Source organism: Geotrypetes seraphini, chromosome 7, assembly GCF_902459505.1.
Source record: "Geotrypetes seraphini chromosome 7, aGeoSer1.1, whole genome shotgun sequence".
Lineage (NCBI taxonomy): Eukaryota > Metazoa > Chordata > Amphibia > Gymnophiona > Dermophiidae > Geotrypetes > Geotrypetes seraphini.
In genome coordinates, this window is record NC_047090.1 from 143,543,423 (window position 1) to 143,566,768 (window position 23,346).

Genomic DNA, 23,346 nt, shown 5'->3' on the forward strand with positions numbered 1-23,346 from the left:
GGAAATTGCTGGACACCGGGAAAGGGAAGACAGTGAGCGAAAAAGAGTGAGCTGTCTGACGTGTGTGTCAGATAAATGGAAAGCTATAGAAGCAATAAAAAGAGAAAGATTGAAGACTGGATATGTGAGAAAGAGAGAGAACATTTGAGTTGATTGAGAGGCAGAAAAATAACTGGAAGAAAGCTGAGCATGAAAGATCAGTCAAAGATGAATATAGGGGAAGGAGTGAAGAAGATAAAGAGGAGAGAAAAGAAATGGCAAATGAGCAAAGATCACAGATGAAAAAAGAAGCAGAAATTGGAGCTGACAATAAAATCACCAAACATTCAAATGGACTAGTAGCCAACAAGGTAAAAACTGAACTAGTTCTAATTAACAAATTGGGGGGGGGGGACTGCCCAAATTACCAACTAATTCTGAACAGAAATACCATAAAATCATCCACAGAGGGAGTGAGAAACTTAGGACTATGGCTAAACCCAAACCTAAACATGACAATACACATCCAACGCACCGTGAAAAACTCTAATGGCAAACTCTACTGGGTCAGAGGATTGAAACCCTACCTAACCATCAAGAATTGTCCAACATAGTAATATCCCTGGTACTCTCAATCTTTGACTACTGCAATGCAATCTTGTTGGGCGTTCCAAAGTACATGATCAGGCAGATCCAAATAGTACAAAATGTAGCAGCAAGATTTCTGCTGGGAAAATCGAAGCAGACGAGTGCCATTCCTGCGCTTGAGCCTAGAATACCTACTGAAAATACCCTCCTTCAGAGACATCAAATACAAAAGCGTCAAGAAAAGAATATTCTCAGTGATGGCCCCAATATGGTGAAAGGAATTAAAACTAGAAAAGGACACCAGAAAGTTCAAGAAAGAAATAAAGACTATACTTTTCACAGAACACTTTTACAAGTAAAGAAACATTTAGGGGGAGTAGCAGCATGGAGGAAACAGGCTACTGCCCACTTGGAACACAAAAGGGTGAACTCACAAATAATACAAAGAAAGTTGAGTATATGATAACAGAACTATAAATGCATCATATCATGATGCTCAAAAGCACCAAAAACAAAAATGAATGCCAGCTGAGGCTCAGGTACCGATAACTATCACATAAACACTGTAACTCTGTATTGTAAAACCAATACTAAAGCTCATATATTGTAGCTCATGTATTATAACACCATTACTGAACTCATGCAAACCTCTCTGAATTGACTCCCCAGTCATTAGTAGCAGTATAGAAGCTTCCAATAAACAATTCCCACTGCTGCTTTTGAGACAGACTAATGTTCCTTGTGTTTGAAACCATCCCCCTTAATATACCCTAAGGAAACTGCATATTGTTTTGAGGACTTCTGATGAAGGCACTCTCACCAAAACACGGCCCATGTCGAGTCCATTGTCATTATCTTCACAGTAAAGGTTTTTCAGTGTTGTATCACTTGATTCATCCTTTGTAGTCATTCCCACTGCGTTTGGTTCCCACCTTGGTTGTACCACAGAAAGGTAGTATATCAAATCCAAAGATATTTAAGTACCTATGTTTTCTTATAAAATAAGTACTTTTGGGACTGCTAAAGCTAAACTGATGGAAACTTGTGATACTAAGGAATGTGTGTGTATTAATGACAATTTAACACTATCCAAATGTGAAACTATTGTTGCAGCTTCTACACACACACAAAAAAAAGAGCAAAAAGATTTTTAAAAGATGTAATTTCCTCTCTGGAGATTATCAGACATAGAATGAAAGGCCTGCAGGTGCTACATTCAGAATGTGAAGGCAGCACTTGAGAAAATTCCTTCTGAGTATAGTTTATTTTAGGGGACAGAAAAGGGTTTATGCTTTGAAGTCGGTATGAAGCAGAGTGAAGCAGTTGGAATCTGGCAAGAGAAGAAGCAATCTTTTCTGTCTAACTAGCTGCGGCTCGGAAGAGAACAAGCTTTCGGATTGTTTTTACAGATGCTGTAACTTTTTTGTTCTATAGGAGTAAATGACTATTTGTGTTTAAGTTACAACTTTGTAAAATAGGCATTCAGCACCTTTGCTTTCTCAAGGACAAAAAGAAGGCTTATGAGATCAGTCAGTATCTCTGTGCACATTTGTCTGCTGTGTCGTTCTTTCCCCTCCTCAGTCTAGTAACTTTTTGTGTTTGACCTATGCACACCAACATTTCAGGACTATGCCAGAGGGGCCAAGGCAAGGTGTTTGTGGGGGGGGGGTTTGTGTGTTGTTTTTTTTTTTTTTGGGGGGGGGGTATCCACCCTTCTGCTTGGACAAATGCATGAGCATGCATCCCAGAAAGCAGACTCTATTTGTACCATATGGGATTGTTTGTTTATTGAGAGAAAATCTAGTAAACAGCAAAAAGTGAAAAAATATTCAGTTTTTTTACTTCCAGGTAAATGCAGGAAGTGACTTCAGAGGGAGAGGCTGGCGTGAGCAGCTAGCTGGGGGTGCTGCTCATTCCAGTGAAGTTGGGGGTGGGGGGAGAGAAGGGAAAGCATACGCATATGGTGGGGAAAGACCGGGAGATGTCAAGAGGAGGAGAGGTGCTGGCGCCTCCCCCAAGATGGCGTCCAGGGTGGTCCGCCTCCCCATCCCTACTACACCACTGTGTGTGTATATAGATAGATAGATAAAGAAATAGATATATACACCTGAATGCATACACTCCACCTCCCTACCCCTAATGAGCCTCCAGTGATAACAGTAGAGCAGACAATGCCTTTGGGCTCTCATGAACCTAACAACAATTTTGCAACATAATTACTGTGCAGTCATGCCAAGATTAACCCTAAGTGGCCTGAAATCTATGAACTTGTAGGATTGTAACTATAGCTTGTAGAGCAGAGGTTCACAACACAAGTTGTATGTACCCCAGAGGGTATGTGAACCACTAACAAGGAGTACATGGCACTGAGAAGCACAACTGTTTCAAATGTTGGATGTCTTTTGCCCTCCTTCCTTCTCCCCCTGTGTCAGCACCATCTCTCCTATTCTATCCTCTTTGTCCTAATTTACCTAAATCGTTGCCCAGCGATTTAGACAGGCAGTCTTGGGTCTCTGGCTAGGCTCTACCCCGCCTCATTGATACAACTTCCTGTTTCCCTGGAGGCACAGCACTTGTATCAATTTCTGGGCTACTGCCATAAGCAGCAAGTCAGGTAACTGGCTTTACTTCAAAGAGAGGAATAGAAAGAGGTGCTGCAGAATTGTGGTAGGGATGAGATAGGCCAGAGGGTGCTGCTGGCCTTGGGAACATGAGAGGGATGGGTGCTACTGGCCCTGGGAGCAGGAGAGGGAGGGGTGCTGGACCAGAGAAGGTGGTTGCTAGATAGAGGAAGGAGGAGATGAGAGAGAAGCATGTTACTTGCTTTGGACTGGGAGTAAGAGAGGGAGAGGTGCTGCACTGCTGGCCTGGTCAAGTACTTGTGATCTGGTTTGTCCCAGTATGGCATGGAGGGGTACTACTGGCCCCGGGGGCAGGATGAGAGGAAGAGGTGCTGCTGGAATTGGGAAGTAGAGTGAAAGGTACTGCTGAAGTGGAAGAGGGAGGTGAGAGGGCAAGGTGCTGCTGGATCTGGGGGTGAGGATTTGGGAGGAGTGCTGCTGGACCTGGGTTGGGAAGTGAGAGGAAGAGGTGCTTCTGGATCTGGGAGGGGTAAGATGGGGAGTGTTACTGGAATTGGGGAGGAGAGTAAGAGGTGCTTCTGGAGTGGCAACTATTTAAACAAGATTTAAACAAAAATTGTTTTGTTTTTAGTAGATTTATAGATTACTTGGATTTAATTTTTTTTTGCTTTGTCTTTTCTTTGCTTTCCTATTTTAAATGGCGTTCTTGTCATTTCTTGTTTTTTATATATTTTGTACACCATGTTGTTAGTAAATCGAAGTGCGGTTAAAACTTTTAATAAACATAATAATCAGTGTCACTAGGACCAGCATACTCTGATTTTTGAAAGGTATAGACTGTATTGTTATGTCTTGTTAAGTATGTATGTGTAGCTGTACATACATAGTTAACTAGAAACTAACTAATATTGTGGAATAGAAATATTGTAAACAAATAAATAAAAATCTTTTTTAACATGTATTTATGAAAGGGTGACAGCCTTACCTATTATTATTTTGGGCAGATGTTTGAATGTGTACAATGCACAAGTCACAGACTCAGTAGTGTGTTTCGCATGTTGCTTTAATCTATTACATTTTCAGGTGTTTAATTATACTGAAAAACCTGGTTGAATAATCAGACTGAATCTATCCAACAGCTTATTACATACACATTTTCTGTGAACTCAGTCTAAGAGATCTGCATTTAGAAACTACTATTGGCATTACAGATTGCATCATTTCAATCTTTTTTCTGCCTCTTTGGAATATTTTATCAAATACAAAATTACATCTTCAGAATTTATTAAATCATGTGTGCATCTGCAAACTTTATTAGATCATGTGTTTGAAAGAATTGAAGTTTTGTATAGTCTGTCATCAATTCAGCTTCAAACAATTGACACTGGACGAAATGGCTTGTAAACCCCTGAGAGTGGTGATTTTCTTTTTTGTAAACCTGAAAACAGCTGTTGAAACAATGACATCATTGGAGTAGTGGTATGACTGGAGATTCATTAACCAGCTAAAGCTTTGAAAGTACTGACCTGTGTTTCAGCTAGGTACAGAACACAACAGTTTACAAAGTTTCTTGATGTAATATATTCAACTAGTCTTTAAGCCTGTTACATTAACGGGTGCTAGAATAGATGTGTGTGTCTGTCTTTCTTTCTCTCTCTCTCTCCTTGGCCACTTTCTGTCTGTTTGTCTTTCTTTCTTTCTGTCTCTCTTTCCTTGGCTGTCCACCACCACCCCTTGCCTGCTCCCCCTGTCCAGCAGTAGCCCTTCTCCCTTTCTTTTACCTCTGCCGTCTCCAGCAGCACCCCTTCCTTGCTCCCCTTGTCCAGCAGCAGCCCATCTCCCTTTGTTTTACGTCTCCCCTGTCCAGCAGCACCTCTTCCCTGCTCCTCCCCCTGTCCAGCAGCACCCCTTCTGGCCCACCGGCACGAACCTCATGTCCATCTCTCCCTCTCTTACTTCCTCTGTCTATATCTCTCCCTCCCCCCTTCTGTCCCCTTCCTGAATCTCTCTCCCTCTCCCCATCTTGCCTCCTCCACATCCATTTTTCCCTTTCCCCCGCTTCCCTCACTCTGTAATGCACCCCTGCCGGCATCTACTCCTCCCCCGCTCCTCCCTCCCATTTGCTCATCCGCCACCATGTTTAACTTGAAAGAAAAGCACTGCGGCACGCTGTTGCTGACCTCGGCGTCTTCTGTCCACTGCGGCCAGCCCTAGCGGAAAAAGGAAGTTGTCAGAGGGCGGGCCACAGTGGAGAGAAGACGGCGAGGCCAGTGGCAACACGGCGCAGCGCTTTTCTAAGAAGCTAAATGCGGCGGGCGAGAGGGAGGAGGATGAGAAGTAGGTGCCGGCAGGGGCGGCTGTGCCTCCCCCTCCCCCCCATTCCAACACCTATGGAATCAGCAGCGGCAGCGGTTTCTCTGACATTGAGTGAGGGCGGGAGGGGGAGTCGCCGGCGTGTTCCCTGCCTCCGTGTTCGAAAATGGAATTTCGTCATGGAGGGACACATCATGCTGTCAGGGAACACGCCATCCTAAGTGCGCATGCGCGCTTAGGGTTTTATTATAGAGGATGCTTTAAAAATATATAAATCCCTAATGTTCATAAATGTTAACGAGTAGGTATTTGCGCAACTCTTTCTCCTGTACATTTATGTTCTTTTTAGACACGTACTGCCTCTTTTTGTTTGTTTTTTTAACAGTCCTTCCTTTAGTTTCAGTGTAGTACATTTCTTTTTAGCTCACTAGGCTTATTTCAGTTTTTTTAGTGTTTTGTCCTAGATTATTTTCAGATTATAAATTTGCACCTGTATAAACTGCTAATTTTTATCTGTGAATTATAGAGAAGTGGAATTGCATTACATTGCTGAGAAAAAGTTTATGAATCCTCAAGGATAAGTTTAATTTTTAGCACAGTTTATACTCAAAACATGATTTAAATCCTTATCTAAACCTGGTGAGACAAACTGTTGAATAAATCAGATTAAAGGGGTATGCTTTATTCATCAAAAGGATTCAACAATAAGTAGTAGTCTTTCATTAATTAGTGGCACTTCCTTGAGTAGCAATAACTTCAATTAAATGTTTCCTGTAACTGTTGATCATTCTTTCATATCTCTGTTGATGAATTCTAGTCCATTCTTTCATATAGAAGTGTATCAGTTGTGATTGAGGGCTTTTCTGCAGGAATAGTTTTTGCATGAATAGTTTGATCCAGGACTTGCCACATAATTTGAATAAGGTCTAGACCAGGGCTTTATTTCAACTTGATATTCTACTTATGGGTTACAGTGAGGTAGATCAGAAAATATTAAACAATACTCTTCCCATGGCGGGCTCAAAATGCCGGGAGGGTGGCAACACATGACATACCAACTGTGACGGTCATGTGGCTAAGTGCTATGGGTTGGGGAAAGACCTGGTGACCTACCCCATAAAACTTTCACCATGAAATTCTATGGATGAGAATCAATGTGCTTCAAATATGATGCTTGACTGGGGAAGAGCAAAGGTGGACCCAGAGTAATCAGGCCAAAGATGACGTGAGAGGGGGGAAACCCGCATAGGGGCCCAATTGCTGATATAGTCCATGATGAAAAGGACCACCTGAGCTGCAAAGAACAATATACCACTGGAACACGGAACATGAGAGGGATAAACATTAGAAAGCTGGACATTATCAAGAGGGAAATGGAAAGAAAGAGGGTGGAACTACACTGGACTGGATCTGGGGACTTCAGCTCAGATGACTACACCATTTATTACTCAGGCAGTGAGACAGAAAGGAGAAAGGGAGTTGCCATTGTGGCCAACAAAAGGCTTGCAAGGTCTGTACAGAGCCCCAGTACATCAATGATAGGGTCATGTTCATCTGCATCAGAGAGAAATCTCTGAATTTGACCATCATCCAAGTCTGTGCACTAACAGCAGACGCATCAGAGCAGGACATTAAGGACTTCTATGCACAGGTCCAAAGTGCACTCGACAGAACCCCATGAAAGGACATCATCTACATTATGGGCGACTTCAATGCCAAAGTTAGAGAAGGAGAGGATGCAGGAGTGGTCAGTAGGCACAGCCTAGGGAAGAGGAATGAAGCTGGGGACTGCTTTGTGCAGTTCTGCCAAGAGGACAAGCTTAGAATCACTAATATAACATAAAAATGTACAAAATAGAATAAGAGAACTGCACAAAAGAAGTTGAATATAATACATTAATTTCCTAAAAATCTTGCAAATAAATATGTTTTCAATTGTCTCCTAAAATATTGATAATAATAATAAGAAGTCACTATTAGAGAATTCAAATCTTTATCCCATAATGCAGCTTGAAACGACAAAAGACATTGATGATATTTCTTATATTGACTGCCTTTAACTGGAGGAAAGGTGAGTACAACATGCGTGCGTTGAGAGTGTTTTGAATGTACAAATGTGAATGAATCCACGAGATAGGTGCAAGGCCGAACAGTACCTTATAACAAATGCAACCAAACTTAAAATTCACACGAGCTTCAACAGGCAGCCAATGCAATTCATGAAAAAAAGGGGTGACATGATCAGACTTTTTCAGATTAAAAATCAGTTGAACATCAGCATTATCCCAGGACAAACAGGCAGCATATTCTTGACTGATGGGTGACGGCACCGACGGAGCCCCGGTACGGACAATTTTAGAGTGATTGCACTCTAAGAACTTGGAAAGTTCTGGCATGCCGCACCGCGCACGCGCGAGTGCCTTCCCGCCCGACAGAGGCGCGCGGTCCCCAGTTTCTTAGTTTCCGCGGAGCTAAGAAGACGCGTTTTTTCAACGGCTGTTGAAAATTTTTTTGACTTGCCTTCCCGCTCGCGTAAACCTTTTTGGCTTTTTGCCTGTTTCTTTTTTCTTTGATTTTTGTTAAAAAAAAAAAAAAAAAATCTTTTTTTATTCAAATTTGGCTTTTCCCCTGCGGGGCCTTCTGCCACCATCGAGGCCTCGGCCTTCGATTTGGCTGAAGCCGTCTTCACTTTCATGCCCCCTCAGCCAGGTTTTAAAAAGTGCCAGCGGTGTGCTCGGCCCATATCTCTCACGGACCCACACAACTGGTGCTTACAGTGTTTGGGTCCTGAGCATCAGGCCTCCACCTGCACCCGCTGTGCCACACTTAAAAAAAGAACATTGAAAAATCGCCAAATACAGCAGCGATTACTGTTCGGTGCCGAGATGTCCGATCCCGTTCCATCGACTCCGACTTCGGCACCAGTTCAGTCGACACCCTCTTCTTCGACGCCGCGCAACACCGCACCGGCGTCCCAGCATGCAGGTAAGCCGGCTAAGAAGCCTTCCCCGCTGGAGCGTCCTCCGGTCTCGAGTGCAGTGAGTCCAATCCTGCCGACTGTGAGGCGCCAGCGGAAGCGCTCCGCCCCTATCGAGGTGAGTCCCTCGACATCGGGCTCCTCATCTCCGGGGCGTCGAGCGGCACCGCAGGTACCGCAGAAGAAAAAAGCGGTACCGGTGCCATCCCTTGATGACCGTATTACGGCCATTCTCCAGGCACAGCTTAAGGAGCAATTACAACAGCTCCTTCCAGCTATCCTGGCACCGAACCTTCCGGTGCCGGTCCGCACTGAGCCGGTACCGATAGTGGAACAACCTGTGCTGTCGGTATCCACTCCCTCGGTACCGTTTCACTCCACCTCATCGGTATCGATGCCAGTCCTTGCACCGGAGCCGAGAGCTCAACATCAGTCGGTGCAGACTTCGGCACCGGTGCCACCGATTACATCGCCTGGTTCGGTATCGATGAGATCAGGTAAATCGGTGCGCAAAACCCGACATGTAGAACCATCTACCCCAGAGTCTCGGGACCGTTCTCCCCATGTCAGGGATCCTGATCTGTGGGGAGATTCAGAGGAACCCTTTCTCTCTGAAGCAGAATGTTCCTCAGATGAGGAGGAGTCTGCTGTACATGACCCGTCCTCTAGGCATGACACTTCATCTTTCTCCAGTTTCCTGAAAGATATGTGTGATTCTTTGTCCATTCCTTTGGAGGCTGAGTCCAAAAAGTCTAAAGCTTTTTTGGATGCCCTTGACTTTGACCAACCTCCAAAGGAATTTTTGAAGCTCCCTCTTCACGACATCTTGAGGGAGACTTTCTACAAAAATTTAGAGACTCCCTTAACGGTTCCAGGGGCCCCACGTAAGTTAGACTCTCTATATAAAGTAATTCCCATTCCTGGGTTCGACAAACCTCAACTTCCACACGAATCTTTACTTGTCGAATCTACCCTTAAAAAATCTACAGGAGCCAGTGTATATGCTTCTGTACCTCCTGGCAGAGAGGGTAAAGCCATGGATAAATTTGGTAAGAGGCTCTACCAAAATGCAATGTTGGCAAATAGAGCTGGTAATTATGCTTTTCATTTTTCTTTCTACCTTAAACATCTCCTTACCACCATGGCTTCATTTGAGAAGTACCTTCCTCAACGTAAACAACAATCCTTTCACCATTGCTTGTCGTCTGTTTCAACTGCGCAAGTTCATGGTTAGATCCATTTACGATACCTTCGAGCTTACATCCAGAGCAACAGCAATGTCTGTAGCAATGCGTCGCCTGGCCTGACTTCGGGTGTCCGAGCTTGATGTTAACCATCAAGATCGGTTAGCCAACGCCCCGTGCCTAGGGGATGAGCTTTTTGGGGAATCCATGGACTCGACCACTCAAAAGCTCTCGGCTCATGAGACACGCTGGGATACCCTGCTTAAAAATAAGAAAAATCCTCCCCCAACAAGGCCTTTTAGACAACAGTCAGCCTATCAACGCCGCTTCACAGCTCGCCCATTGCCAGCAACAGCTCAGCAACCCAGGCGTCAGCGGCAGCAACAACATCAGCCTCCCAGACAGCAGCAGCAACAGCAGCCTGTGAAGCCACCTCCACAGCAGAAGGCACAGCCCTTTTGACTTAATTCTCCAAAGTATAGCCAGTACTCCTATATCTACTCTCCTGCCTCAACCTATAGGAGGTCGTCTCTCTCTGTTCCTCAGCCGGTGGGAAGTTATCACTTCGGACCAATGGGTCCTCAACATCATCCGCCACGGCTACTCTCTCAACTTTCAGACTCTTCCGCCCCAAAGCCTGCCAAAAGAGTCTGCTTTAAACAGTCCTCAATCTGCCCTCCTGATCCAGGAAGTCCAATCCCTCCTCCTTCTAAACGCTATAGAAGAAGTTCCTCTAGATCAAAAGGGGCAGGGATTCTACTCCCGTTATTTTCTAGTACCCAAAAAAACAGGAGATCTCAGACCAATTCTGGATCTTCGCGATCTCAACAAACATCTGGTAAAGGAAAAATTCAAGATGCTTTCCTTAGCCATTCTTTATCCTCTTCTCAATCAAGGCGACTGGCTATGCTCCCTCTATCTCAAAGAGGCATACACTCACATACCGATCAATATAACCTCAAGACAGTATCTCCGCTTCATGATCAATCATTGTCATTACCAATACAAGGTGCTGCCCTTCGGTCTTGCTTCCTCTCCAAGGGTGTTCACCAAATGTCTTATTGTGGTAGCCGCTTTTCTACGCTCTCACCACCTTCAGGTATTTCCTTACCTGGACGACTGGTTAATCAAGGCCACATCCGCTCAAGCAGTTCTCCTGGCCACCAACCAAACCATCCTCTTTCTACAAATATTGGGATTCGAGATCAATCTACCCAAGTCTCATCTCATTCCCACTCAAAGACTTCAATTCATTGGAGCGATACTGGACACGCTCCTCATGAGAGCATTCCTACCATCCAACCGTCTTCAGACCCTTCAGTCTCTATGTCAGCAGGTGCTTCCTCAACATTCCATCTCTGCCAAACAAATGATGATACTCTTGGGTCACATGGCATCCACAGTCCATGTCACACCCCTCGTACGTCTTCACCTGCGCACTCCTCAATGGACCCTTGCTACTCAGTGGTCCCAAGCGACGGATCCTTGCTCACGGCACATATCTGTGACATCATCTCTTCGTCAATCTCTACAATGGTGGTTGGTATCCTCCAATCTATCCAGAGGTCTTCTGTTCCATCAACCTCCTCATCAACTAGTCATCACCACCGACGCCTCTCCTTATGCATGGGGAGCTCATTTGGACGAGTTCCAGACTCAAGGTCTTTGGACAGCCCAGGAAAAGAAGCATCACATCAATTTCCTGGAACTCAGAGCGATGTTTTATGCCCTCAAGGCCTTCCAACATCTTCTCTTTCCTCAGGTCCGTCTACTGTGCACAGACAATCAAGTGGCCATGTACTACATCAACAAACAAGGTGGGACAGGCTCTCGCCTCTTATGCCAGGAAGCCCAGAAGATCTGGACTTGGGCCATAAATCACCATCTATTCCTGAAAGCTATCTACATTCAAGGAGAACAGAATTCCTTAGCGGACAAGCTCAGCAGAATTCTCCAGCCTCACGAGTGGACACTCGATCCTGTAACTCTACAGTCTATCTTCGCTCAATGGGGCACTCCTCAGATAGACCTCTTTGCAGCTCCTCACAATCACCAGCTGCCCCTATTCTGCTCCAGACTCTACTCTCCTCACTGTCTGGCAGCGGATGCATTTCTCCTCGACTGGTCCAATCTGTTCCTGTAAGCTTTCCCTCCTCTGCCTCTCATGTTGAGAACCTTGTTCAAGCTCAAGAGGGAACGAGCCACCATGATTCTGATAGCTCCGAGGTGGCCCAGGCAACATTGGTTCTCCCTTCTACTTCAACTCAGTTCCAGGGAACCTTTTCTTCTTCCTCTGTTTCCTTCTCTGCTTACACAGCATCAGGAGACCCTTCTACATCCCAACCTCCAGTCTCTACACCTGACAGCTTGGTATCTCTCGGGCTGACTTCTCATGATACTCTTTTATCTCAGCCTGTTCGTTCCATTATTGATGCCTCCAGGAAACCAGCCACTCTGCAATGTTACCATCAGAAGTGGACGAGATTTTCTTCCTGGTGTCTTCTTCATCATCTTGATCCCACTTCTCTGGCAGTGGAGACGTTGTTGGATTATTTGCTTTCTTTGTCTGACTCTGGCCTTAAGTCTTCTTCCATCAGAGTCCACCTCAGTGCCATTGCTGCTTTTCATGAGCCGGTCCATGGAAAACTTCTCTCTCAGCTGGTGTCCAGGTTCATGCGGGGTCTTTTCAATGTGAAACCACCTCTTAAAGCCCCTCCCGTTATCTGGGATCTCAATGTGGTTCTTTCCGCCTTAATGAAGCCTCCATTTGAACCTTTGCTACCGCTCCTTTCAAGTTTCTCACTTGGAAGGTACTTTTCCTTATTGCTCTTACCTCTGCCAGGAGAGTCAGTGAGCTTCATGCACTGGTTGCAGATCCACCTTTTACGGTCTTTCACCATGACAAGGTGGTTCTGCGTACACATCCAAAGTTTCTCCCTAAGGTTGTCTCTGAATTCCATCTCAACCAATCCATTGTTCTGCCTGTTTTCTTTCCAAAACCTCATTCTCATTCTGGGGAACAAGCTCTGCACACTTTGGATTGTAAAAGGGCTCTAGCTTACTATCTAGAGCGTACAAAACCCCACAGATCAGTTCCCCAACTTTTTCTGTCCTTTGATCCAAATAAATTGGGACGTCCTGCTTCTAAACGTACATTGTCTAATTGGCTGGCAGCGTGCATTTCATTCTGTTATGCTCAGACCGGACTGACACTGGAAGGTTCTGTCACGGCCCATAGAGTCCGAGCAATGGCAGCATCTGTAGCTTTCCTCCGTTCCACTCCTATTGAGGAAATCTGCAAGGCTGCTACTTGGTCCTCAGTTCATACTTTTACATCTCATTATTGTCTGGATGCATTCTCCAGACGGGATGGACACTTCGGCCAATCTGTTTTGCAAAATTTGTTTTCCTAATGGCCAACCTTCCCTCCATCCCTCTTTTTGTTAGCTTGGAGGTCACCCATCAGTCAAGAATATGCTGCCTGCTTGTCCTGGGATAAAGCACAGTTACTTACCGTAACAGGTGTTATCCAGGGACAGCAGGCAGATATTCTTGCGTCCCTCCCACCTCCCCGGGTTGGCTTCTTAGCTGGCTTATCATAACTGGGGACCGCGCGCCTCTGTCGGGCGGGAAGGCACTCGCGCGTGCGCGGTGCGGCATGCCAGAACTTTCCAAGTTCTTAGAGTGCAATCACTCTAAAATTGTCCGTACCGGGGCTCCGTCGGTGCCGTCACCCATCAGTCAAGAATATCTGCCTGCTGTCCCTGGATAACACCTGTTACGGTAAGTAACTGTGCTTTCTGGACAATGCACAATCTGCATAGATTTTTTTTTTTAAGCCATCAAATAGACAATATTGCAATAGTCCAATTGGCTTAAAACCAGTACCTGAACCAATAATTTGAAAGATGAGATGTGAAAAGTATTTATTTTATTTTAAAAATTTCTTCCCCGCTTACTACCTAAGCGGGTTAAAGTAGAAAACATACATATTCATGGCATACTCAAACATCTTACAACATATACATTTTATCCTATATTTCCATATGATATATGCATCCTATCCTATTCTTCTTTAGATAATAGCCAAAACTAGCATAATACTTCCACATATACTCTGTAAAACTAGCAAATGCTAATAAAACTGTTCACCCTCAATGAACCGTAAAATACCATGCTATACAGAGCTATCAAAAAGCTTTCACAAATAAAAGCGTTTTCAATTGCTTCTTAAATGACATTTTCTCTCTGCATAATCTTAAGCACCCTGGCAAAGTGTTCCACAAATGTGGACCAACCGCCAAAATGGCTGTTGCTTGCGTCTTTCTATAATGTGTTTCACCTAATACATCAATTGATAATTTCATTGCAGATTGTGATCTCAGATTTCTACTAGGCATATACTGCTTCAAAAGCTGTCTTAGATACAAAGAAGTCTCCCCATAAATTACCAAAGCATCCACCCGATCCATCATAGTTAAATTCTGATCCAGAATCATTACCAATATTTTAATGGTGGAATAAATAGGATTTTTACAAAAATTTCCCAAACACAAGAAAGGATGACAATATAATGTCTTCAACAAAAAAACATCCAACCAGCACTACCAACAATCATACACAAAATTGAAGAAAAGACCTCAGTGTCTAATAGGGGTGCCAAAAACAACTTCCCATTAAGACGAACCTATCTCAAAATGCTGAGATTGAGACAGGCAGACACATCCTCGGTCAAAAAACTCCAAGATAAGTGGAAAAATACCTTTTTTATTACAACTGTCATCTAAGTATATCAAAATAACATCACACTTATTGGAAAAGAATTCATAGTAGTCTTCGTAGTACTGGGCTGTAGAAGCAGGAAAAAACCCACACAGTGGAGCATGAGCAAAAACGGCTATTCACTCTTCACCACTTGCATGCTATCACCACAATTTCCAACAGGGCTCCCTGTTTCGCAAACAAGCTTCATTAGGGAATTGAGCGCAAGTTATCCAGCTTCACCTCCTATCTTGGAGTTTTTTGACCGAGGATGTGTCTGCCTATCTCAATCTCAGCATTTTGAGATAGGTTTGTCTAAATGGGAAGTTGTTTTTGGCACCCCTATTAGACACTGAGGTCTTTTCTCCAATTTTATGTATGATTGTTGGTAGTGCTGGGTGGATGTTTGGATTTTTTTGTTGTTGAAGGAATAAATAGGATAACATGCTTGTGTATCACATCTACCTCTCAGTTCTGTACAGTTTACAGGGTAAAGATACTGAAGCAGCCACTTGTTGGTGAAACAAGAGCCTTGTTGAATTTGGACACCGGTTCCTTGTCTTCTCTTCAGTGCCGAAAATGTGATTGTGGGAAGATCGTTGTGTTTTTTGGATCGCGATCCTGGTCTTTAACATCAGTTGTGAAGATAAGTGAAACCTTCCTTAAGGTTCTTTTTCTTGTTCCCTCTGCACAGTGGTGAAATGTGTTCCCATTTTGAAAGATTACATTTTGAGAAGTAGTGGAGTTTTTTGCCCATGATACAGATTAAGAACAGCTGAAAAACTCATTGGGTTGCCGTCTGCATATGAAATTAAGTTGAGGCTTTTTCTTCACTTAAATGATTTTTCAGTGGGTAGTTCCACCACTTGGCTAATAACATTTTTTGCAGTAATTAATTTATAGATTGTTATTATTAGTATTGTTCTAGAGAGAAGTTTAAATACCTACGTGTCGTAAATACACATGAGTCGAGTCCCTTTCATTTGAAAGGAAGCTCTGGAATGAGAGGGCATAGGATGAAGTTAAGAGGTGATAGGCTCAGGAGTAACAGTCTCCCGGATGAAGTGGTGGAGACGGAGACTGTGTCTGAATTCAAGAAGACATGGGATAGGCACATGGGATCTCTTAGAGAGAGGAAGAGATCATGATTACTGCAGATGGGCAGAATGGATGGTCCATTTGGCTTTTATCTGCCATCATGTTTCTGTGTTTCTATTAAAAAGCAAAGGAGAAATAAAGAAACGGAATATCGCCATACACTCCAGTCGCACTCTGCAAATTTTCATATAAAGAGCAAAAGCAAACCCTCCAATTGTACTGCACATGCACAGACTACAAACACACCATACAAAACTCAACAGACACTCCACAAACACACCATCATACACACTCAAGCACAGTTAGATTTACTACTCAGTTTTGTACCTCTTCTGGGCCTTGTGTCCTTGTACTGTTGGATTTCTGTACACTCTGTGTTGCACTCGCTAATAAAAATTATTAAAAAAAAAAAAAAAAGCAAAGGAGATAGTGGAGAGCCCTGAGGCATTCCACATGAATTGCTTCCACTACCAGAGTGGTCATTATTGAAATGAACCTTGTAACTAAGGGATGAAAGGAAGCCTTGAAACTTTGGGCTCCTTTTATGAAGGTGCGTTAGGGCCATAACGCGCGGAATAGTGCGCAGTCAGCCGCTACCGCCTCCTCTTGAGCAGGCAGTAGTTTTTTGGCTAGCATGCACTAAAAACGCTAGCGCACCTTTGTAAAAGGAGCCCTTTATCTTGGATACCTATGGCATTCAAATATTCCAATAGCTTTTTATGGTATATCACATCTAAAGCATTACTCATATCAAACTGCATTATCAAGGCACTAGTACCCTCGCTAAACAAATTATACAAAGTCTAAAATAGAAGCAAGGACTGTCTGTGCTATATAACGGAAGAAAGCCTGACTGTGACACATGCAAAAGAGAATAGTGCTCCAGAAAGTCTAATAGCTGAAGATACACCAAGCCTTGATCTGTAGTTGTAACTAATGAAGTAGGCTATTTAGAATTCTTAAGTATAGGAGTAATTATAATATGCCTCATATTTAATGGAAGTTTACCCATCTCCAGCATATAGGATAGCCAATCAAATAGTTCTAACTGAAATTTCAATGGAGCAACTTTCATAACTGCTGGAGGACATATGCAATGAGAGGGCATAGGATGAAGTTAAGAGGCTCCAGAGTAATCTAAGGAAATACTTTTTTACAGAAAGGGTGATAGATGCATGCAACAGTCTCCCAGAAGGAGGTGGTGGAGACAGAGACTGTGTCTGAATTCAAAAGGGCCTGGGATAGGCACGTGGGATCTCTCGGAGAAAGAAAGAGATAATGGTACTGTGGATGGGCAGATTAGTTGGGCCGTTTGGCCTTTATGTGCCATTGTGTTTCTAGGACAGAAATCTAAAGAACAGAATGAACTTAAGTACTTATTATATAATTTTTTTAAATGATCCCAGTCAAGTTTACTGAAGGAACTCCAATATAATTCTGTATAACTTGTAACTACTAAGGATGACAAAATTTGTGAGTCTGAATCCTTAGTTTAATTTAGAACATGACGCCCTTAAACTATTTAGACGCCTTTAGAACTAAATTGATGAGCTAGATCTTCAGATGTTGGGAGAGTATTATGTAATGATTGAGTGTAATGAGTGATGTAAAAAATATTAGAAAACAGTTTAAACAGCTCTTTGGTATTAGTTAGCAGAATAAAAGGCCTTCCATTTATCTTTTATTAATTGCTTATACATATAAATCCTTTTTCTCCAAATCTCTCTGCCTGATTGTTTACTTGATTTAATCTAAGCTTGTTCTAGACGTCTAATAGAAAGTTTCATGGTATGAAGTAATTTATCAAACTAACCCATAGATTTGCGAGAACATTTTTTTAGTTGCTGTTTTGGAGCAATACTATCCAATATGGTGATACTAGACTCTTCCCAATGGGAAGTGAATTCTTTTGTATCTTTTAATTTAGGAATAAACTCATAACTTCCCAATATTCTATAGGATCAATTGGGCCCCTTGATATAATAATAATAATAATTTATTTTCTTGTATACCGCCCCACCAGAAATTCTAGGCGGTTCACAACAGAAAAAAACTGAAACATTTCAGTTAAAAAAGTATAATCTAGAACATACTGCTTCTAATAAAGCAATTAATATGACATAATTAAAATTCAATTATAAAAAACACACAGCGAGAAATACTTCAGTAACAAAAAACTACTACGATAAAAAAGTTCAATAGATTAAAAACATAACCTAATAAAAGCACCTTTATAAACATGTACTTATATAAAGAAATCAGCATTCTTGTTTATCAAATAGATGAGTTTTTAATAATTTCCTAAATATAGTGTATGAATAAGCTTGGACAATCAACGGACTCATCCAAGAATTAGTCTTACCCGCCTGATATTCCAACGTCCTGTCCAAAAAAGTCCTATAGTGACAGTCCCTTGGGGTAGGGAAGATAAACATACCTGAATTTCTGGTATGTTTTTTTGAATGAAAACAGTTTTAGATAAGATACCAGATAAGAGGGTAATAATCCATAAAGAGCCTTATAACAAATACACTCAAACTTAAAAAACACTCCCCAAAAGGCAGCCAATGTATTCTAGCATAAAAAGACTAATGTGATCATATTCCAAAATCAAACGAACTGCAGCATTCTGAACCAATCGGAATCTTAATAAAATCTTTTTCGGTAATCCTAAATAGACATGCAGAAACAAGATTTTAGGATGTGAATACATCCAATTTAATTTGAAATAATAAATGAAGTGATCTGCCCAAATATTGGGACACCAGGTATCATCTTCTAGAGAGAATTTTGGGGAGGGAACACTCTTAGAGAAAAAGGTCACCAAATCTAAATGATGTGCTTTTTCATGTTATTTTGAAAATTTAGGAAGGTCATAATCTAATGTTGATAAGAAAGCTTTAACATCTCTAATTTCAGCATTATCCTCAACCTCAAGATGCAGATTTATATCCCCCAATTGCATACTGTAAGGAGCAGAAGCAGAATTACCGTATGTAACACAAATTCAGAGAAGTCATCCCTGGCATTTATCCAACTTCCTGGGGGGATGTAAAATAAAATGCAAGAGAGTGAATCCATTAAATTATTCTTACTTAATTTACAGGATAGTATCTAGATGATTAGTTTGCTTGGAATCCAGCACTTTGAATTCAAAACTATCCTGTATAATAATGGCTAAGCCACTTCCTCTTTTATTTCCTCTACAAAGGGGAACTACTTTATATCCTGGTGGTAGTAAATCTCCAATAATAGGATCATCTTTTGATAACAACCAGGCTAATTGTTTATTATCAATCCATTCTCTAAGTAAAAAAGCCTTGTTTCTTAACAGATCATGAATTAAAATAAGCACAAGGAAAATTATTAAAACCAACAGAAGTTAAAAGAATGTCTGATCTAATATATTTTAACTCTCTGTCTCTTTTCCGATTAATACATGTGAATCTATAGTTGCTCATAATCACTTCGATTGGATGAGGCCCATTTACTGTATAGACAAAGTGGCTCCTCTATACCTGGACATCCCCAAATGGGTAGTATTGCAACCAAATTGACTACATCATCTGCCAGCAAAAATGGAAGGGATCAATTTTCTCTGCAAAACACTACCAGGTGCAGACTGTGGATCTGATCACCATCTCCTTGTAGCTGAAATCAGGGTCAGACTATGCAAGATCAAGCATCCAGACATGCTGCAGAGGAAGTTTGATGTCAGTGAGATCCCTGTGCAGTATGCAATCGAAGTGAGTAACAGGTTTAACCTGCTCAGGCAGGAAGGAGGGGGCCCAGATGAACTGTGGGCAGTGATCAAAGGAATCATCAGTTTTGGTTCAGGCCATTATTTTATCTCAGTTGGACTATGGCAACTTGCTTTATGCTTTTTTAAGTAAATGTAATTTGAGGAGGCTACAACTTATCACCTTTTTGTTCTGACCAGTCAGGTTAAGAAATGGAGGCTGGCATCTAAAGCTTCGATATCTAGATAGATTAAGATGGCCATTTCTTCTGCATATGTGGGCTGCGGTAAGCAGCTGCCAATCGCTTTAAAGGTTCACGCCACCAGAGGAGTTGCTAACTTATAGCCAGAGACTAAGTCAGTCGAGAGTGCTTCAAGTCTTTTGAATAGTGGGACATGCGAGTAGTTGCAAACTCTATGTGAGATTGGTGCTGTTTGCACACATTTTTGTATCTATTTAATAGCAGCTGTTTTGAATTTTATCATGTTAATTGATATATTTGTTACAGAGCAGAACAGAATTGTACTGTCGGGAATTCTTCCCCATTTCCCTCTTTTCGGTAATGTCTTTCATTACCGTGCTACTTGATTGCTTTTGTATGAACTGAGATGGGCAGGAGCAGCTCCCTGGGATGAAGGTGGAGTTGAAAAGGTGATTGACAGTTTTCTGCAAGCAATTTGTGGGTTCAAATACAAAACACTATGGTTCAGAACCACTAGACAAATCTGCAAGAAAGATTTTTATCGAGGTAAGAACCTAATCTTTCTTTCTATAAACAGTGCACAACTCAGAGCGCTTATAGAATAGTGCTTAGCGCTTTTTTTTTTTTTTTTCAGCATCTAAATTTGGGCACCATTTACAGAATCTAGTGCATACTTTATAAAATATGTGCAAACATTTACACTTTCTCCCAAGTAAGTGTAAATGCCCATGAATTCATTATTACCGCAACTTCTACAGTTTTTTTGGGGTGCTTTTATAAAGACACATAGGCCCTCAGTTGCCTGCCCAACCTAGGTGATATTAAATTGCCTTCTTTCACCTAGCTTAGGTGCCTGTTGGTAGGCAAACATCAATAAAAAGGTAGGCTTCAAGTATTTGGCACCAAAGGTTGTGAAAATTTTTAAACAGTCATAGCTCCTAATTTTAGATGCCTAGGACAGGCAATCAGCTTTCTTTGGATTTCAGCCCCATTGTGTGTAAAGCTGGCACAGCTCTTCATGTTTTTCTTTCCTTCCACTTCCTAGTATAGACTTGACTTGTGTATAGGTAGTGAGAAAATCACAGGAGCTGTTGTTATCTTGGATAATTGCACCCAGAATAATTATAAGGGATTTAGCTACCATTGGTGCTTCTGAATACCCTCAGGGGAACAATACACTGTTACTTTATGGATTGCTTATTGTGTTTTATTGCATTTTTAGTTTTAAAAATAGTACAGAGTTCAAAATTGCTGATTGCTGTTTTACAAGATTCCCTGGGGAAGGGAGGGGCCCCATGATTCATGTGACTGCTGCTGGTGGGATGGGGAAGACCCAGGTTGGGGGAGGGAATAAAGAGAGGAAGGGGAGAACATCAACCAGTGGGGATAAAGAGGGGAAGGGTAGAAGCTGGAACCAATCTAGGTGGTTTGGAAAGAGAAAAGAAGGGGCAGCCTTATGTGAGTCACTACATGGGCAGATAACCAAGAGGAAAAGGAGAGGTGTGACTTATAGGCAAGGGTATGCAGTATTATAGTTCTTGAGAACTAGAATTAGGGTTTTTAGATGTTAAAAATGTTCTAGAAAAGGATTTATTTCAACATCTGCTTTACAGAAAATGAGGTCCAGGAGAGTTTAGGGTAAAGGGGATGCTTGAACTGAAGGCTGAAAAGCTAAGTTATCAAACTATTAAATTAAATTATTGAAATGAAATGAATATCGACAAAATGTTTAAATTATTTAAATTATAACAGAAAAAGAGATAAACTAGATTAAAAAAGATTAAAAAGATAAACAAAGTTGTGCCGCACTGGAAGGAATGAGGAATTGAACCCCGGGGAACTGGAGCGTTCCAGGGGCAGTCTGATATTCCACAGGACTTTTGTACCCTGCAACGGGTCTGAATGTGAAGAGTGTACTAGGTCACTAGGCCAGCCTGCCTGTCACTAGGCCAGCCTGCCCTGTGCCCTGTCCTGGCCTACCACTAGACCACCAGAGTACAAAGCCTAACAGGGAGAGAGGGTGCAGGGTGCAGAGCCTGGCAAGGAGTGTGGAGTTGGGTTCAGAGCCTGGCAGGGAGAACTTGGTTCAGAATGTTTTTTTCTTGTTTTCCTCCTCTAAATCTAGGGTGTGTCTTAAAATCAGGTACATCTTATGGAGCGAAAAATACGGTAACCATAAACCAATTTATAAGCAGAGGGTTCAGTCTCCAATTTCCAGCAGGTAGCCAGAGTAGTTGAATGAGTTGTGGCGCAGTGGTTAAAGCTGTAGCCTCAGTATCCTGAGGTTGTGGGTTCAAACCCATGCTGCTCCTCGTGACCCTGGTCACTTAATTTCCCCATTGCCCCAGGTACATTAGATAGATTGTGAGCCCGCCAAGACAGACAGGGATAAATGCTTGAGTACCTGAATGCTTGAGTTCCATGTAAACCATTCTGAGCTCCCTGGGGAGAATGGAACAGAAAATTAAATAAATAAAAGCTGTTGTGTTTAAAGCTCTCATTAAATTAATTTTCTGTTAGAGCACATTGTAGATACTCATTCAAGTGAATTATTGTTTTACTCATTTGGATTTGTCTTTTTCACTTCACTTCTTTTCGTCGGCTTATCACCTGGATCCCTCACATTCTCTATGTTGCATTATTGTAAATTTTATATCTTATATGTTTGTTATATATTTTTAGCTTATACCTTTGAGGCAGCCTTAATTGGGTGAAATGTGGACCACAGCAGGTTCTTGGTTTTAATAAAAAGGTGTCTTTGAAATAATTCAGTCAGACTTGATGGCTAATTTGTTGGTTAAGTAGTGGACACAAATATTTTTTGCAGCAGGTTTGGACAGAAATTGGGCCTTACCTGTATTAAAGTATATTGCAGTATAAATATCAGTTTGCTTTTTGTGTTTTTAAAATTATTTAATAGGCATTCATGGAAAACTGTTCAAAATGCAAAGGAAACAGTGGACAGCAGTGAAGTCTTGGTTGCATAATGCTAAGTTATGTTTATGTATACTAACTTATAGTGATCCCCAAAACCTTTACTATAATAAATTAGGCCTTTTTTATCAAGCAGCATTAAGGTTTTTTATCGCCAGTCGCTGCGGTAAAAGATCTGACATGCATAAAATTCCTATGAGCATTGGAACTTGTACCGCAGCAACCAGCGATAAAAAAAATCCTAACGGTTTGATAAAAGGGGGCCTAAGCTGGGAAAGAGTTACATTTCACTAAATAAACAAACACTGCCTTATTGGAAATAATATCTACTGCTATAAAAAGAAGTGGTGTCTTAATGCTGCTTTGTGTTTTGGTTTATTTCAGGTGTACCAGCAGAACCAAATATAAGATCTCTGCCAGTTCCTGGAAAGATGACTGTAACTTTGCCTTCTGTGAGCACAGAGAAACATGCTGGCAATATTGGCAGCATATGTGATGATACAGACTCCTCTGGAGCTGACACATTTTGAAATATGAAATGTTGCTTTTGCAGTTCTGATCTTATTATGTGATTTTGGAAAGAAGAGAACTAAATCAAGGGTTCTCTTTATTTGTTATGTGTGAGATTCTCTCTATTTCTATACTGTGCATATGTGTGATATTTTAAGCCCTGAATTATTTTATGTTTACAATCAAAATAAAAATCTAAATATTTTCTACATGTTCATGAAATAAAATAATTTTTGTAAAATATTCTTTAGCATTGCTTTACTTTTTTTAAATTGACAAAGGCAGGGATATCTTATAGACTAACCAATTTAGTAAGGCATGAGCTTTCAAAGACTAGAGTCTACTTTTATAGTGTAGTTTAAAATATCAGAATTAGACATGTAGGCCTGGATTCTCTAACCCGTGCCATTGTCAGCAGCTGCCAATCATGTGATGGCAATGGTTAGAGAATCGCACTTGTGGCAAAGGTAGGCACCGG

General features: G+C 41.8%; 1 protein-coding gene across 5 annotated transcripts in view; it reads left to right on the forward strand.

Annotated features, from left to right (window-relative positions):
- KIAA0586 (KIAA0586 ortholog) overlaps positions 1–23,079 on the forward strand; it is a 397,462-nt gene extending 374,383 nt beyond the window's left edge. For all 5 annotated transcript variants that reach the window (XM_033951201.1, XM_033951204.1, XM_033951205.1 and 2 more), the window contains one exon: positions 22,743–23,079. In XM_033951201.1, coding sequence (XP_033807092.1) covers positions 22,743–22,888 — 146 coding nt within the window. In that variant the 3' untranslated portion in view covers positions 22,889–23,079. The remainder of the gene's footprint in view (positions 1–22,742) is intronic.
- Positions 23,080–23,346: the final 267 nt, after the last annotated feature.